Source organism: Peromyscus leucopus, chromosome 11 (genome assembly GCF_004664715.2).
Source record: "Peromyscus leucopus breed LL Stock chromosome 11, UCI_PerLeu_2.1, whole genome shotgun sequence".
In the NCBI taxonomy this organism is placed as follows: domain Eukaryota; kingdom Metazoa; phylum Chordata; class Mammalia; order Rodentia; family Cricetidae; genus Peromyscus; species Peromyscus leucopus.
This window is the reverse complement of record NC_051072.1, coordinates 35684998-35702917: the sequence shown is the minus strand read 5'-3', so window position 1 is coordinate 35702917 and position 17920 is coordinate 35684998. Positions and strand designations below refer to the sequence as shown.

Below are 17920 nucleotides of genomic sequence, written 5' to 3'. Positions count from 1 at the left end.
CAGAGTGTGGCATGAATCAACAGTTACTACCCAAATATTTGTGTATACCATGGTGATAGTTTTTGCATTGAGCTTGTATTTCTGTTTATTATTTTCACAATAGTACTAAAATTCACAGACACTTAGAGCAGAGTGGCAGTTGGTAGGGGATGAGGAATGAGGAAAACAGGAGGTTAATCTTCACTGAGTATAAAGTTTCAATTTCCAGGATGAATAAACTCTGAAGATCTGTTATATTTGAGTATCTGTAGTTGTTAATACTGTATCATATAATTAAACACTCATTTAAAAAAGCATTTAACACATTGAAAGCACCTTAAAAGTTCTTACAATAACTAAAAGCATCCTAATAGCATGTGATGAGTTGGCAGAAATCCCAACACGAGCGTAGTTGGAGGAGGTACCATTATTGCCTCATGTAGACGCCTCATTGCCCTTTGAGGAGAATGAATGGAAGCAGGGTGGACATTTTTGGTGATATTTTATTTGTGCTGATACTTTATTTGTGCTTTAATAAATAGTTTGCCTGGAGATCAGAGGAACTAGCAAGACATTTTAAGTAAACAAAGAAGTCAGGCAGGGGTCGCACATGCCCTTCGTCCTATTCCTTAGCAGGCATGGTCTCTGTGTGTTCAAGGCCACACTAGGGAACAGAGTCAAGTGTGGTGATACATGCCTTTAATCCCAGTACCAACCATAGAGACCTGGAGGTCTGTACAGACAGGAAGTGACAGAGCTGGCCAGGAAGAGGAAGTGATATAGCTAGACAGAGAGCAAATCAGATGACAGAATAGCAAGGCATATAAGCCTGGGAGGAAGTTGCTCTCTTTGGAAGCTGAGGAGTTGGTGAGGTGAGGTTAGCTCATGGTTTATTGTATTCCTCTGTTGCTGGAGGGCTTCTCTCCAGATCCCACCAAGTCCTGGAGTCCCACAACCCACGTATAAAATAATCACTCAGATGCTTATATTACTTATAAACTGTATGGCCGTGGCAGGCTTGTTGCTAACTGTTCTTATATCTTAAATTAACCCATTTTTATAAATCTATACCTTGCCACGTGGCTCGTGGCTTACCGGCATCTTTACATGCTGCTTGTCCTGGCAGTGGCTGGCAGTGTCTCCCCCTCCTTCTTCCTGTTTCCCTCAATTCTCCTCTCTCCTTGTCCCGCCTATACTTCCTGGTCACTGGCCAGTGTTTTATTTATATAGAGCGATATCCACAGCATTCCTCTGATTTTTCTCTCAGGCTTTAACCCAAATTTCTGGTTCTGTGTTTTTTATTTATTAAGACCATTTAGAAATTCATCTACACATATTACTATAAAGACAAAGACAGACTTCCACATTTTATTTAGAATGAAACGAACGTAGTAAAAAGAAATCATTAATACACATAGAAAAGATCATGGTTCTTTTTTAATTTTTTTTTTATCTCAAATTCAGCCATTTATTTATTTACTGCTGTCTATAGACATCAATAAATGAAGTGAGTTTTTAAGGCACAGAAATATGCCTGAGCTGTCCCACCGTCCTCCTACAGCCAGTGACATCTGCAGATGAAGTCGATCTTTGAGCATGTCCCCGAAAAAGAAGCAAGTGGCTGGCAGATCCAAGAAGACTGTTTGCATCTCACTTTGCACTTGACGGGGCAAGCTTGCTTTTGATCCAGCTCTGGTATTTCTTAGTCAAGAGGGTGTAGATTCCGGGCTTGTTGGCAATGCCGCATTTACGGCCCCCTGAGACTATGGCATGGAAGACACCTTTGCAGACCAAGGGGCCCCCTGAATCTCCCTGGAAAAGGAAAACCAGCAGATATTTAGTGAGAAGCTGCTGAGGTTTCCTAAATGCACTGTTGTTTTCTAGTGTTACTAACAGAGTCTTTGATTTCTTCGTGATCCAGAGTACCCAGCATAGCCCCTTATTCAGAATAGGCCTCTGCGTCTGTCTGTCTGTCTGTCTGTCTATCCCTGCTTCTCTCTCTGTTTGCATCTCTGCCTATAACCATGGATTTGTCTCTCTGCCCATTTTATGCCTCTGTCCCTCTGCCCCCTGTCTGTGTCAATACCTCCCTTTGGGAATCAGTGGCTTCTGAGCTTTGCTAGTTAAAGAACAGGCAGACCTAGAGTTTGAAATTATCCACTGAGATAAAATAAGCCTCGAAATTGTGAGTGTCAGTTAGACACCAGTGGGCTTGGGATCAGATTGTTGTGGGGAGCAGCAGAAGAGAAAACCGGAACACGGTAAATGGTGTGATGGATGGAGCTGTGTTGCACTTCCCGTCATCTTTTCCTTTTTTTTTTTTTTAATTTGTCACCAGCACACATTTGAAGATGGCACTGGGTGTGTAACCACCTGCCCCTGGGTGATTACACAGGACCCACTCTAACGAAGCACGGAACTGGATTCTGTCACAAGTGGAGCAGTCATAGAGGAGACGGTATGGCCTTTTGGTCAAAGAGCTGGCTTTCACCAGTGCCTGTCTCGGCTGCCGGTCACATGGCAAAGTGCAGGGCCTCTTCAGGGCTAGTTAGAGATGCTCACCTGGTTAGGAGGGTAGTGGTCTCGGGAAGTTTTGGAGGCTTAATGAACCGACCCAGTAAGGCTTACTCTAGTAGGGTGTGATATTAAACTCTTCTTTTTTAAAAATTAGTAATCTGGGACCAGCAAGATATAGCTCAGTGGGTAAGGGTGCTTGTCACCAAGTCTGATGGTCTGAGTTCCACCCTTAGGACCCACATGCTGGAAGGAGGAACTTCCCGTAAGTTGTCCTCTGGCCTCCATGTGTGTGCTGTGGCATGCATTTATATGCCCAGACACAAAATAAGTAGATAAATAACCACAGTGTAAGAATAACTTAAAATCAATATGCCATCTATGCTACTTATTAGTCATCTAAAATGTGTACCAAATGTTTTCTCACCATCTCCGTACACAAAGGATTCTGAAAGAGAACAATGGTTCCTTTTTGTTAGCCAGTCTATGGTCTGAGTGTTTGTGTCCCCTACATCATGTGGAGCAGTCCAGTCTCCCAAGGGTTACCAGTTGAGGTAGGGATTTGTGAGATCATGCAGCGGGGGTTTTCCTGAATGAGGTTAAAGCCCTGATCAAAACAAGCCCTAGAGACTCCCTACCTCTGCCAGGAAGCTGGGGTGAAAAGAGACAAGCTATGAAGCAGAATGCACCCCTCATGAGACACCGATTTTACTACCATCCTTATCTGAACGTTACAACTCTCAGAACAGTGAAAAACAAATTTTTGTAGGCTTTAAGCCATGCAACTGATGGCGTTTTGTCTTAGAAGTCCATGTTGTTTAAGAAACATATGCTGTACTTCTGAGTTTCTGGCACATGTATCTTTCAGTCCCCTCTAATGATCACTTTAAAAGATGGTCCTTTTTTTGGGGGGGGTCAGTTATCTTCTACTTGTGACCTCAGGGCTGGTAGACTTTCTAAGGATGAGAATGTCCTTCAGTGGACACCCGTAAAGATACAGTCTGTTGTCTGATGAGCAAGCATTTAATGAAAGCAGCTTAAATGCTGGAGAAGTTCACATTAGTAGATATGCGAGAGTAGAGGACGCTACAGGAGTGGACAGTGAATTTTCAGAATCGTGCCCTCCTACTCTCCATGCCTCCCCGCAGGGTCAGAAAATGCGGAAGTGACTGCAGTTCCGTGGCCACCATAGTCAGAGATACCACTCTGAATGAGGATGCCTACCTGGCAGGAGTCCTTTTGGCCCTTGGCATCTCCTGCACATATCATGTCCCTGGTTATAACAGGGTTGCGGTTGTAATAGCTCTGGCTGTTACAGCGCTTTCTGCTTATGATGCTAACAGTGACTTCTTGCAGGGTGTCAGAGGATTTTAGCTGATCTGGGTTGGTGGCTCCCCAGCCAGTCACCTGGCATTTGGTTCCATCTCTAAGATAGTTTTTGGATCGCAGTTGAAGCAGTTTGACATGCTTGTTGAGTTCTGCAGCAGTGTGAAGCTGAAAGATTAAAAAAAAAAAAGAGTAAATTATTCCTCCCCAGTGGTTTCCTGCAATTAGACCCCATTTGACTGTGCATTGGATGTGTGGTCCCTCTGCCTCAGGAAGGCGTCTCTTCCTCTCGAATGTACGTTGATGATGGTCTGCAGCTGCATTTTTTGGCTATTGCTTTATCTGAATGTGCTTTCCATTCTCCATGGAGCTCACTGATGTTTGGGGACGGGAACATATACAGAGTAGGAGTTCCACCCAGTCTTGAGCAAACTGGCCTTTGCCCTGTATTGGATGGTTTTCTGTGGAACGCCATGTATAGGTCATGACTTTGTGGGCTGGGCTGCTTCCTGCTGGAGAGGGCCTTGAGTACGGGCTAGACTACATTTGGACTGGACCAAGTATGGTCTAGACTAAGTTGTAGCTTCTTCTGATTCCCTGAGGTCACTTGGTTGGCTCTGTGACATAAATGACTGTGGTAGTTTTCAGTCGCTAATGGGAAAAGCATTGGGGGAAAAGCATTTCCTGTGGATCCTTGGGGCTGCTGACATGTTGCTCTTCTGCATAGTGAGCAGTGCTGTTGATTTCTCTCATATAAACATAGCTCTAATGCATTTGTGGCTTTTGTTTTTCTTTCAGGGGAGTACGTGAGCTAACGTGGGCCTTCATAGACTATCACAGTTACCTCAAACACGGGGAGGGTGCTACCAGAATGCTTTCACGTAGTTAATTAACTGAGTGATCCTGTATGCAAATATTGAAGAGATCGAGGGAGGCATATCCACTCACCTTTATTAGCATGATATCGTGTGATGAGTAACCTGACGGAGATCTTGAGAATGGGATGAGTTTTTTAATCTCGAATGTTTGTTTCATGGGCTCATTCTTTGAAAGAGAATGTGCTCCTAAAACCACGGTGGGAGTGTGGCCTCTAGGAAACCTAAAATAGCAAAGAAAATGGAGGTAACACCATGATGTCCAAACCCACCAGTCAGAGCAGGAGATGATGTATGTCACATGCATCAAAGATCAAGGAGAGACTCCAAGGAGACCTGTGTAGGGCCAGGTGGAGCGATGGAGGCCCCAGTGAATCTCATCACGAGTCACTGGCCTCTCTGTCAGTGTGCTTCCTTTCTAGACCTGTTGCATCTTTTTTTCTTTTTGGGTTTTCAAGACAAGGTTTCTCTGTGTAGTTTTGGTGCCTGTCCTGTATCTCACTCTGTAGACCAGGCTGGCCTCGAACTCACAGAGATCTGCCTGCCTCTGCCTCCTGAGTGCTGGGATTAAAGGAAGGCGTGCGCCAACACCACCCGGCTGAGCTGTTGCATCTTTCCAACAATGATAGGGGTTTAAATGAATAAGGTGAGGACTTGGTTTCCCACTCGCTCATCTGTGTGGGGAGATTCATTTTAGGAAGATTGGGCCTACTACATATCAACCAAATATACATGAGTACATTCATAGCCAGTGATGGAAATAGAAATGATTTTGTTTGGGGGAGTTTCAGCTGCATGTTGGAACCATTTGTGTAGTACAGATATTTCCTATTGTAGTGTATTTATGAAAGCCTTTTCAAATAATTTCTTAGAACAAGGACGTGCTAAAAATGACCTAGAGATGTATGTAGCTCAGTGGTAGAGAGCCGCACACACACACCAAAAAATAAAATAAAATAAAACCCCAACCAAACCAACAACAAAAACAAGGAAAAAAGAACAAAGAAGAGGAAGAAATATATGTCAGTGCAGTTCCCTTCATGGGAGGCAGAGGCAGGATTATTACAAACTGAGTTCCATAGAAAAGTCTTGTCTTAAAACCCCAAAAAAAGAATTACTTTTATTCCTGATAAAACTCCAACTTTGCTACTGGAAAATGAGATCAAGGCAGGATATAACAGAAAGACATACATGTATACACATGGATTTGTGTTCTTAAAAATCGAAAAGGGCACAGGAGTGTAAAGCGAATAAAATGAGCGGCTGCGTCAGGTTCAGAGGATGTGCCCGTCAGGTTCAGAGGATGTGCCCATGACTCCAGCGGGGAGAGTCTGCTTGGGGCCGACCTGTGACTGCCTGCCTGGAATCACTGCTCAGTTTCTACCCAAAGAGCTTATTTTGGGAATTCCAGCCCTATGTGCTGAAAAGTTTGCCTATTTCGAAATCAGAATGCAGATGGGATTTCTCAGGGGATTGGATTAGATTTCTTAGGACTGATTCAAATTCAAATCCAACATGCCCACTAAACCCAAAGCTCTGGAGGGCGAGGAGGATACAAAGTCCCTAGGATCACAACAAAGTGGGTGTGTCTGTAAACAGGTCTCCCAAGGACAACTGTGAGGGACAAACACCTCCCAGGAAGGTAGACTCCGATGAAGGTTGAAGGCTGAGATTTCTAGTACTCGTTTACTTTTCACCCAGTTCCTCCACTAGCTACGGACTTCGAAATGTTTTCGTTATTTTTCTCTCCACTGCCGCAGGCTAATAAACCCATGCAGATCAACATGCTCTCTGAATTTTCAATTGCAATCTGTTCCATCATGGTCAAGTGTTCTGCTCAGGGAGTAAGTGAAATTGCCTGAGTTCTAGGATTCTACCTCTTTAAAATCTTTTTCTTATAACACACACACACACACACACACACACACACACACACACGCACACGCACACGCGCACACACACGCGCATGCGCATTGTGTGTCTATGTCCTGTGGTGTGTGCATGGAGGTCAGAGAACAACTTTCAGGAGTTGGCTCTATCCTTCCACCGTGTGGTCCCAGGGATAGAGTTCAGGGGCTCGGGCTTGCTAAGTGCCTTTCCTTATTAAGCAGTCTCACTGGACTCCACCTCTTTATCTGAGTCTAGATCTGAATCCACACAGAAGAGAAGCGGTAATACCAGGGCCATTCATTTGCACACCACAGGGCTTTTCTAAGAGTGGCCTGAAGCATCTGGAGGTACTTGTATGCAGTTTCCTGAGTCCCGCCCAGACTGCCCTGTAATGGAGTTACATGTGGACTAGAATCGCGGTATTGCCTGTAATGCATTTCTTTTCTTTCACAGCCTGCTGAAGATGGCCGTCAATACTGCCTCGGTGGAGGCCAACAGAGCCCTCCTCAGTTTTAAAGTCACTGGGCTGCACGTTCGTCCTCAGTCCTCTGACTGGTTCAAAGTGACCCATCTCAACATAGAGGATTCAGGACCCAACCTCAGGGTTCATGACCCAAGTCTAGTGCTCTTCCCTGGACTCTCTGGCCTTGTATCAAGATCCCCAGCATCTTGCTCCTTTGGCCAGCCCATCCTGATGCTAAGCAGAGTCTCTGCTTAGACCCGCTCCTGAGGTCTGGCATCAAAGGCAGGGTTCCTATTTCGTGGACTCTCTCTTGGCTCAGACAGAGAGAAGTTGCTGCTGTTAGGAAGCAAAACATTCCTAGTCCCATCCCATCCACACAAGTGGGCCATCGTGTTTATTGCTTGGTTATTAATTACCATGGCAGGCTGCAGTGACAATCTAGCAATACTCCGTAACGTGTGCTAAGGTCGTGTGTTCTGTGCTATGCTTATCATTTGTGTCCTTCCCTGGAGCAGCAGCTTAGTGAGGTGGTGTGAAGATGACTCTCATTTTACAGACTAGGAAGTTGAGGCTCCGGTAAATTAAACCTAAGAATGCCTTAGGTGGAGGCTCTGGGGTCTACATCCAGGCAGGATTAGAACTTGTGGTTTGGGCTGGGGATGTCACTCAGTGGTACGAGAGTACTTGCCTAGCAGTCACAAGGCCTCGGGTTCAATTCCCCAGCACCCCCAAAACAAAACAAAAACCATTTCCATTGGTTTGCCTCTGGAGCTTGATGGAGTACAGGTGTGAAAGAGGCCGTGGAGGGTTCCATTTAATAACTTGCTTAGGCAGGTGAGAGGGAGGGGCTGGGGGGGGCGGAGAGTGGATAACGAACGGGCAAGAGTTTTGCTTCTGATAATTGAAAACATTGAAAAGTACACAATGCAAGAGTATTTTTTTAAAAAAATCTATTTCCTCGACTTTTCTTTCTTTCTTGGTAGACAGGCTCTTGCTAGGTATTTTAGTAGTCTCAAACTAGCGGTCCTCCTGCCCCGGCCTTCAGAGTGCCACCATACCTGGCATCCATTTCCTTTTATAGCTGATGGGATAACCGCCAAGGCACTAAGGAGGAACGGAGTAGATGCGTGGAGAAAGAGACAGAGAGAGAGAGAGAGAGAGAGAGAGAGAGAGAGAGAGAGAGAGAGAGAGAGAGAGAGAGACTTCCTCCCAAATCTGGCTCACTTTGTCACTGCTGAAAGGGAGAGCTGGTTTAGTAAACTGTTCCCTCAGGATCCTTGTGAGCACATTTGTGGGAAGCCACCATTGAACTGTTCCACAAATATTTTGAATTTCATAAGGCTTAATATTTTTCCAGGCACTGATCTGCCTACATTTTTACACCCAAATGTCCCCTGGAGGAAATTCGATCCACATATTTCAGAGTCGTTTATATGCCAGCCATTTAAAATGATATTTAGCAAGAATTTTTTTTTAAACTCTAAGACCTTTTTTTCTTTTGTTGTTTTTTTTTTTTTTTTTTTCCAAGACGGGCTTTCCATGTAGTTTTGGTGCCTGTTCTGGATCTTGCTCTGTAGACCAGGCTGGCCTCAAACTCACAGAGATCCGCCTGGCTCTGCCTCCCGAGTGCTGGGATTAAAGGCGTGCGCTACCACTGCCTGGCTCTAAGACCTTTTTTAATACTCCAAGACTTCTCTTCAGTTCTCTCTCCTCTCCTCCCTTCCCTCCCTCCATCTTCCCCTTTTCCCTCCTATTATTATTATTATTATTATTATTATTATTATTATTATTTTAAACAATCTGCTTCCTCCAATTTGGGGTATACTTTTCTTGAGTTAAATCCATTAGACAAATTTTAAAACTTTGAACATTATCTACCTTCCTGCTGGGTGGGATTTCACACACCATGCACCATGTTTCACATTTAGCCTCCAACCCAAATCCTCTACTTGGCTTCCCTTTCCCGCCAACATTTATCAAACATTTATACATTCAGCTCCTTGTCTGTCGGGCCTGAGTGAGCCCCATAAGCATATTTGGAGAGGAGCAAACTTCACCTTGAATGAAATTTTCTCGTGATGTGAGAAGCAGGACAGAAGTGAGGGAGCGTATGGCCGAGCAAGGATATGAAATAGGATTCTAGCAACTTGCTCTTTACAAATGGAAGTGGTCGGTGTCTTTCCCCCGTTTTCAAGCTCTGAATCTTCCGGCATGGTTCCATTAAAATCCGGCAACCAGACCACATCCCCAAAGCAGGGAGAATCAAGTCAGTTCAGTTGTTCTGTTTGATGCTGTTGATGTCTAGAGAGCAAGCTTTGGAAGCTATGGGGTTTTGTTGTTGTTTGTTTTTTTTTTGTTTTGTTTTGTTTTTGAGACAGTGTCCATCTATTCCTGGCTGGTCTGGAGCTCAGTATGTAGATCAGCCTGGCCTTGAACTCACACAGATTTACTTGCCTGCCTCTGTCTCCTGAGTACTGGGATTAAAAGCGTGTGCCACCACACCCAGCTACCTTTGTTTTAAATTAGATTTATTCATTTTACTTTATGTGTGTCTACTTTGCCTGCATGTGTGTCTGTGCACCACATGCATGCCTGGTGCCTGCAGAGATCAGAAGAGGGCACTGGACTCCTGGAACTAGAGTTAACCGATGGTTGTGAACCACCACGTGGGTGCTAGGAATCAAACTCGGTCCTCTGCAAGACCAACAAGTGCTCTTAAGCAACGAGCCATTTTTCCAGCCCCTAAGACATGTTCTTCAGTGAAGAGCTGTACTGTTGGCAGGAAAAGAGAAGGTGATTGGGGATCCAGGCAAGAAGCTTAAAGAAGCAAGTATGTAAACAGAGGAAACAAAATCAGAAAACTCAAGCAGACACCATCAGCTATCTACTGGCTGTCTTCCCCGCATCCCAAGACAGATTTTATACTCCATCTTAAGCTGAAATCGACCTGGGGGGTTGTCATCCACAGTCAGAAAAGCTTCCCTTTAAATATTCCCACCCCCAATAACCTGCTGTGCGTCACTTTTTATAAACCCTCTATAATTGTTTTCTGCCCAGGGAAGGTGCTGTCTCTTTTTGTTGTGATTCCCAAAGTATGGGCCTCAGATGTCTGGGGTAAAGCATAAAGCTGAAGAACTAAAGGATCTGCCGCTCCATTGTCAATACACACACTAACAGTGTCATCTGCAATATATCTGCACTTACTAAATATGTCAAGATTCTGAAACACCTAAATAAAAACCCCAATTCGAAAAACCCAATGAAACAGGCAGGATACAGTAACCTACCCTTATGCACAGGCTTCCTTTCAGCAATTTCAGTTGCTTGTGGGCCACTGAGCATTACATGGAACATTCCAGAGATCAACGTGTTGAACATTACGTGGACCATTCCGGAGACAAACAATACATACAGTCTAAATAACTTACTAGAGTAGATTGTTTTTTACTTGTTCTCTTTTATCGCTGTTGCTAATCTCGCTGCACTTAGTTCCTTGATTAAACTTCATCCTGTGTGTGTTGCTCTTCCCAGTCACAGAGAAGCGCATGCATGGAAAAGCATGAGGGACTCACCAGTTGTAGCAGTGGGCAGCTGTCAGCACCCACTGTGGATGGATCAGGACTCCTCCACAAATATGACTGCCGCGGTACTGGATGGAAGCCATGAACGGCCTGGAGTGGGGCTGTACTTCTCTCCCTCCGATAATTTCAGTATGGAAACCTGTAATACAGTGAACCGAAAGACGTCACGTGATCCAGCAACTGGCATCTAATTCTTCTGATAGCAAGCACCATTATCACTAGACTCTTTTCCAAGACCAATAAAACAGCAGCGCTACCCAATAGTTAGTTACTATACTTTTCCTGGCCGGCAGTTGTATAAGCTGAAACAGGTCACAGGAAAATACTGTTTACAGTGTAACAATGCAATCACTAGAAATTCACTCACACGTGGCAGGAGATACTTACACTCTGAGGACATATAAACTCCAGCTGTCAGGAAAAACAGAGCAAATGAAGAAAGCCTCATAATTATGGTGCTTCAGCGTTAGGCACAGATGAACTACTTTGCTCTGTGGCTGATGAAGAGGATTCTGAAGATGGGTTTTGTTTTTTTCTTCTCTCTTCCTTTCTTTGATTTTGGTTATTGTTCTTACAAGTTTCTCACCTCACGTGCTCCAGAGGTTAGAGTTTTCACACCCAAGTTTTCAAAGTATCTATCAGCTTGGGGAGTTTCAGGTCTGTGCTGCCAGAATGCAGTGAAGAACTCATTTCTGGATGAGTGCTTGTGGTACAAATGGTGAAAGAATAAAAAAACCCCAAGCCGTAGGACCCCAGTGAGTCATGGACAGTTCAAAGATAGGCCTTGCTATAAAGTGTGGTTCTCAACCTGTGGGTCACAGCCCCCTTGAGGTGACATATTAGATATTTACATTAGGATTCATAACAGTAGCAAAATGACACTTAGGAAGTATCAGTGAAATAATTTTATGGTTGGGGGTCACCCCAACGTGAGGAACTGTATTAAAGGGTCGCAGTGTTAGGAAGGTTGAAAACCACTGCTCTAAAGCAATACTTACGTTTTTCCTGGCATGAAATGGTGCCTCCCAAGCTTAATGCATCTCAATTTTCGTTTGTGTGTAGATTTGTGATGGAGAGATATGGAACTTTGCATGGATCCTAGTGGCTTTATTGGTGTGGCTTAGCTACTGCCTGGCTACCATCCAGAGAAACCCATATGTTTCCCAGCAAGCACATTCCTTGTCTTGCCATTTTCTTTAAATGTGACCAGGTCTGGTTAAATTTTAGTTACATTTTTTTTTGGAGGTTTAATAATGTAATTAAAGGGGAATATTGGCAACACATTTTTTTATTCAAACTCTCTTTGACTCAATTTTAATTGAAAATGACCACATGTTTATCCAGGGCCTTAATAATGTCTTTTAAAAGTCAAGGACTGTATTTCGTCATTCTTCCAGGAACAGACGACAATGTAGTGCCAGGCCTTCTAATGGACCTTCTCTTGATCGGACTCAGGATTCTGCAGGATTCTGTCTACACTGAAAATGCATGTACATACAGTATAAAGTAGGTACAAACACACATAGATAGACTAGGCATGAGAGCCCCAATATTTTCCAGAAACACTTACCAAAACTTGCATAGCTTTTGGTTTAGGTTTTTTTTTTTTTTTTAAGATTTATGAAATCTGTCTTCTATATTTAAAAAATAATAAAACCAAAACTGTCATGCTTGGTAGATGGCAAGAGAATCCTATAAAATTGTCTTTCTTTGGCAAGAAAAATGAGAATAATAATTAATATTATGTTATATATCACAATTTAATGATATGCAAATTGAATATCTTAAGTTATTTCCAAATTTCTCTTTACACGGTCATTTGTGTCTTCATTTCTATATCTGTGAGGCAGGCAGGGAGGGCAGCAATTAGACTTTGGCTACAGCTGAAGAGATAAGCTCAGAGTGGTTCACCGGCCCAAGTCCACAGCGTTGGAGCTGAGCCAGGTCCCATGGCTCACCTGCAGTAGCATGGATGTTTATTAGAATATGTCAGAGCACAACACGGGGTAGGTAGTGTCCCATTTTCATTTCACAGGGATGCAGCCACAGCAAAGCTGCCCAAATACTGAACAAAACAAACCACTCAAACTCAGAGAGGCGACTTCCTGTTAATGAGGGCAGAAGGTGCCACACTGGGCGCTAACTTGAGAAAAGCCACAGACTTACCTGATGGAACCTGTTAGCACCTTCTAAGTGTCCCATGAACTGTCAAATGGTCTCTGTTACCGCTCACGTTCTCTCAATAGATCCCTTGAGTGTTGTTTTCCCAAGTTGCCAGGCAGGCATGGTCTTACCTGTTCTAACAGGTAATGGTGCTGGGAGCTGAAGATGAGTGACATGTAACAGTGATTTGAATGTAAAGAAGTAGACTGTAGAGGACAGTTTCAGTATGGCGTGGTTGAAACATCTCTTCCGGCTTACTTCTCTGTAGTCAGAACTCACAACTGCGGAGCTTTTCTTTGAAGATGGCTAAACATTTTCAGCTGCGTTTCTACGGAGGTGGCTGCCCTTCATCTTGTTTTATGGACGGAGGAGCTGAAGCTGAGATTGTCTAGATCACCCAGCTGGCAGATGGCTCCTAAACCCTTATGTGCTGGCTTCAGACTTCATGTTTCCTTCAACTGGACTGCACTGTCTGCCCTGCTCCCTCTGAGACGCCCCTGGCTTAGACACTTCAGGAGGCAGGCTGGCCGTGCAGAAAGGAAAAAGGATTTAGCTTTGCACACCGCAATTAGACATGGGTGAGATTTAGTTCAATTGAGAAGAAGAGAGGCTCATAGCTCTTTCTTGTAGTTGACCTGGAAAATTCTGAGAATTGCGTTGGTTTCTAAGAATGAGTTTCTGGGTTTTGGCTTTAGAAGCCTGTCCTAGTTAATAGACTCATTTGTTATTGTATTTGGGATCCTGGGTTTGAAGATAGCGAGCGGGCTGGGTAACAGGATGAACCGGGTCATCTCATTGATTTCTGGGTGTTGGTTTTGCTCTGTTGAGTCTGCTGCGGGGAGAGCTGTGTTTGCTTTGGATGCCTTTCCCAGCAGCTGTACTGGTCTGAGCAAGTGCACGGTGCTCAGCCTGGCCGGCTCCTCACGTCGAAGCCGGGCCTGCTGTGTTGTTTAGCTGTCCCTGTGAGCTGCGTGGAGAGATGTTTTTGACACTCCTGTATTTTAGGAGAACCTGATAGACCAGCTGTCCTGACGTTCTCGAGGCCACCCATCTGATTGTCCCTCTGGGGCTGTCTTTCATAGGCCAGACACCTGTATGCAGACTCACAAGCCACACTCTTCAGGGACGGAGTCATTTGAAGTGTGGCTGGCAAACTTGTGCCAGTCTGAGACCTGTTTATGATTCATTAGGGGACAGACAAGGACAGAAGTTGAAAATGAGCATTTGGAAAATTACAGCCATTCAATGTGGCTCTATATTAATTTTTAATGAAACATAATTTGTTCCATGTAATAAAAAGTTAGGCATATCTTTTATATGCCTTTGTTATTTGGTTAATTGTTCTATTCATTTTATTGGAAAGAAGTGTTAGTCCATGATGGACTAAAAGTAAGAACAAGTTCACACACAAACATGCACATACATACATACACACACACACACACACACACACTTACACACACACACACACACACACACACACACACACACACACACACACAGCCTTCCCCAGTGTAGGAAGCACAAAACAGCTTTGAAGACTGGACTCTGGAGTCCATGAGTGCCCATCTGTTTCCCTTTCTGTGCCTTTTGCAAAGCTGATTTAAAAAAAAAAAAAAAGATTTATTTTAGTTTTGATTCGGTGAATTTGTATCTGTCTGTGTGAGAGGTATATATGCATGTGAATGCAGGTGCTGGAGGAGTCAGAAGAGGGCGCTGGATACCCTGGAGCTCGAGTTACAGGTGATTAGGAGTCATCTAATGTGGGTGCTGGGAACTGAACTTGGGCACCCTGGGAGAGCAGAAAGCGCCCCTAAGTGTTGAGCCATCTCTGGAACCCCATTTTAAAAAATTACTTTAAATTACATTTGCTTATTTATTTACTTATTTGTTTATTAAGGTGTGTGTGTGTGTGTGTGTGTGTGTGTGTGTGTGTGTGTCCACACGTGTGCCATGGCACACGTGGGGAGGTCAGAGGACAACTTGTGGGAGCTGATTCTCCTCTTCCACCGTGTGGACCCAGAAGTTGAACCCTTGTTGTCAGAATTGGTAACAAGAACCTTTACCCACTGATTCGTTTGCACCCCATGCCCCAGCACACACAGCTCAGCTTCTTTTGAAAGTCTTTCTCATCACTAAGGTGTGCACGACTTGGGAGCCCTCCCCGGCCCTAGATGCCTGAGACGGGCACTTGGTAGGATTTTTACCGAGCCCCTCTCTTGGAGCCCGCTGTCTTGGGGGGTTTGATTTCTGTCTGGTAATAGTCTAACTAATTTGATAAGTGGATCTGCTAGCAATCATGGTGAAACTATTTGGCAGTTGGGGTTGGGAAGAGCACTGGGGTGCTGTATTATAATACGATGTCCAAAGGTCCTAAGAATGTGCACACCCTGTAGCAGATGACAACCACCTCACTCCCACGGGGTCCTCAAAATGAATGGCCTTAAGAATAATTGCAAAAAGAAAAAAGAAAACAAAACACAAGAGCACCCTTAGCGTCAGAGCTACGCTTTAGCATAAATCAATGCAGAGAAGCGGAAGGCTGGATTCGGGTTTCTTCCTAAGTTGTTAGATGTGGACACTTCAGAAGACTGCTGTGTGCCCTCTCTGGGACAGCGATGGTGATGAAGGTGGGATTCAAATTAACTTGTTTTGCCTTTCTCTACTTCAACTTTTAATCAGAACACATTTTGCATTATTAATTATCTTTATTTAATATTAAGAATTATTTTCGAATCCACCACCACTGAAGTTAGGAAACACAAGGAACAGTTTAACACCTTCCGGCTTCAGCCGTTTCCAAATCACTTATGAACTCAATGTGAGGAGCACTGCTCTGAGGTCTTGGCTTAAGCAGAGGCCACAGGCAAATACCTCCAGGACCTGGCAGCGTCGGGTGTCTGCTGGAATGGCCTGCCTGGTTGTTCACCATCTCCCTGGTTCCTTCAAGCTGCTGTTCTGTGATTCCTCTTTCTGTTCCTCTTCAGGGTGGCCTTGGATTCCATTGTCTGAGTTCAAATGTTATGGGCGAGATGGGGAAAGTCCCACAGAGGGTGGTCCCTCTGATGTCACTGGACCTAAGGCAGGTCACTCACACTGTCTGCAATGTTTTTCCTAAAAGATTTACACATGTGAGAATCCTGTCAGGCGGGGTGACTGCCAAAGGAAGGTCAACGCCTTGACCTCTCATCCAAACTCTGGTTTTACTGGAACACAGGCCTTGCATAGAGGAAGGTGAACACGGTTTGAGACATCACGAGGAAACAGGGAAGAGAGGTGAACACGGTTTGACATACAGGGCGTCAGGAAGAAACTAGGGTCAATATGTACGAAAAATTAAAGGGAAAAGTATATGGGGAAGGACTTGGTGATAAAAACCAGAAGAACACAGCGTACCCTTAGATTCACACATAATTCACTCTCAGCCCTCATTAACAAAGCTTCTTCTTCTTCTTCTTCTTCTTCTTCTTCTTCTTCTTCTTCTTCTTCTTCTTCTTCTTCTCCTCTCTCCTCCTTCTCCTTCTTCTTCTTCTTCCTCTTCTTCCTCTTCTTCCTCCTCTTCTTCTTCATCTCCTCCTCCTCCTCTTTTTACACCAGGTGGAAATCATTACAGAAAGCTACAACTGATCAAACTGCAGAGAACAGCTGCCAGTCCCAGGTGATCCATCTACAACAACCACTGCTCCCAAGGCTCAGGGAACATGTTGGAACAGGGAGTAGAAAGATTGTAAGAGCCAGAGGACCAGGAAGTCTGTCGTGAGATTGCGTCTTCTACTTATGATAAGGAAGCTACATGCTGAAATCTCAACAATATATCTTTCTAAACAAGATCCGAACAGTGCCAACACCAGTTGACATGCCAATGCAGATAAGGGAAATCTCACAAGGTTCCACCCCTAGATAAAGAGAAATTTAACAACTCCAGAGAGAGGGAGAATTAGTTTTCCCCAGGGATGACTCCCCTAATTGGTTATCCAATACAAAATGGTCATGCCTAAAATGTATATGTATGAGCAACAGCAAATGAACTCAGCATATTGTAATTATATGTTTATTCTATATATATATAAATTATTTGTTAATATATATAAATATATATAAATTAAGAAAAAATAGGCCATGAATTTGAGAGGGCATAAGGCAGGTATGGTAAGGATGGAGGGATGATAAAGAGGGGGAAGTTATGTAAATATATATGAGATTTGAAAATTAATGTAATAAAAAAACAAAAGAAGGCAGAGGCAGTAAGGGAAAGGAAAGGAATAAACACATTATTAAGGAAACAAAGAAATAATCCATCAAAGATGGCAGAGCTTATAATGAATCAGTCCATTAATATTTGAACAGCTCAGACCCTGTGAGATACATCCCATGCTAAATATGCTAACATTTTGTAACAGAAACAGGTCTAGTGAAAGGAATGAGTTGATCATTGAAAGCTATTGAATTGTTTTTTCAAATGATTTCATAACAAATTCAGAGGAGGCAGAATAATAGGCATTTTAAAGTGGTAATCAAGTTCATCACCAAGAGAAGCATAGTAATTACTATGGTCAAGCCAGAACTCAATAAGCATTATTTATTCATTAGTTCAATATTTCATGATTTTTCTTGGGGATTAATTAATCTAGAAATTTCATACAATTCTAATTATGTTAGGCAGAATTAGGGTGTGTAGCTTGGGGAGAGAGCAGTTGTCTAAGTATGAAGGACATACGTTTCCCAAGGCTACTGATTAGCCAAATAATGAAATGTATGTGTGAGTGCACACACACAGATTAGCTGTGCATGCAGAAACACACAGGCTAGTCTTCCTTTCTTTTTCCTCCGGAATCTGGAATTACATATGTGTGTCACAACATCTAGCCCTATCTTATTCCTTATCACAGATAATTCTTGAAGCAAATATTTTCTATGAGGGAATTGACTCATTATAAATCTTAGGTAAATAAAAATAATGTTTAAGAGGAAAGACATAAAATAAACCATGTACGAATAAAAAAATACCAATATTCAATACTGATAAAATATTTATTATTTGAGTGGAGAATATATACTCTTATTAACATCCTTAATATATAGAAAGACCTTATGAATTGATTAAAGCAGATTTCACATTTGCAAGACTT

The 17920-nt window shown here is 43.4% G+C and overlaps 1 protein-coding gene across 2 annotated transcripts; it reads right to left on the bottom strand.

Moving 5' to 3' along the window:
• Positions 1-1398: 1398 nt before the first annotated feature.
• Positions 1399-12936, bottom strand: Gzmk (granzyme K). Of its 2 annotated transcripts, none has more exons than XM_037209561.1 (5): positions 12795-12936; positions 10620-10767; positions 4768-4918; positions 3718-3987; positions 1399-1791 (listed from the first exon to the last, which is right to left on the bottom strand). In XM_037209561.1, exons 2-5 carry the CDS (start codon positions 10709-10711, stop codon positions 1630-1632), a joined length of 675 nt encoding a protein of 224 aa, XP_037065456.1. In that variant the 5' UTR covers positions 10712-10767; positions 12795-12936; the 3' UTR covers positions 1399-1629. The 2 variants fall into 2 exon arrangements, with proteins under 2 accessions (XP_037065456.1, XP_028739458.1); XM_028883625.2 differs by lacking the exon at positions 12795-12936 and adding an exon at positions 11016-11434.
• Between the last annotated feature and the right edge of the window lie 4984 nt (positions 12937-17920).

Excerpts from the sequence above, each read along its gene's own strand:
- Gzmk (XM_028883625.2), bottom strand. The coding sequence starts at position 11,076 with ATGAGGCTTTCTTCATTTGCTCTGTTTTTCCTGACAGCTGGAGTTTAT. Across the intron at positions 10,768-11,015 it reads AGTTTATATGTCCTCAGAGT|GTTTCCATACTGAAATTATC; the intron begins GTAAGTATCTCC and ends ACTGTATTACAG. Across the intron at positions 1,792-3,717 it reads GCCAAAAGGACTCCTGCCAG|GGAGATTCAGGGGGCCCCTT; the intron begins GTAGGCATCCTC and ends TTCCTTTTCCAG.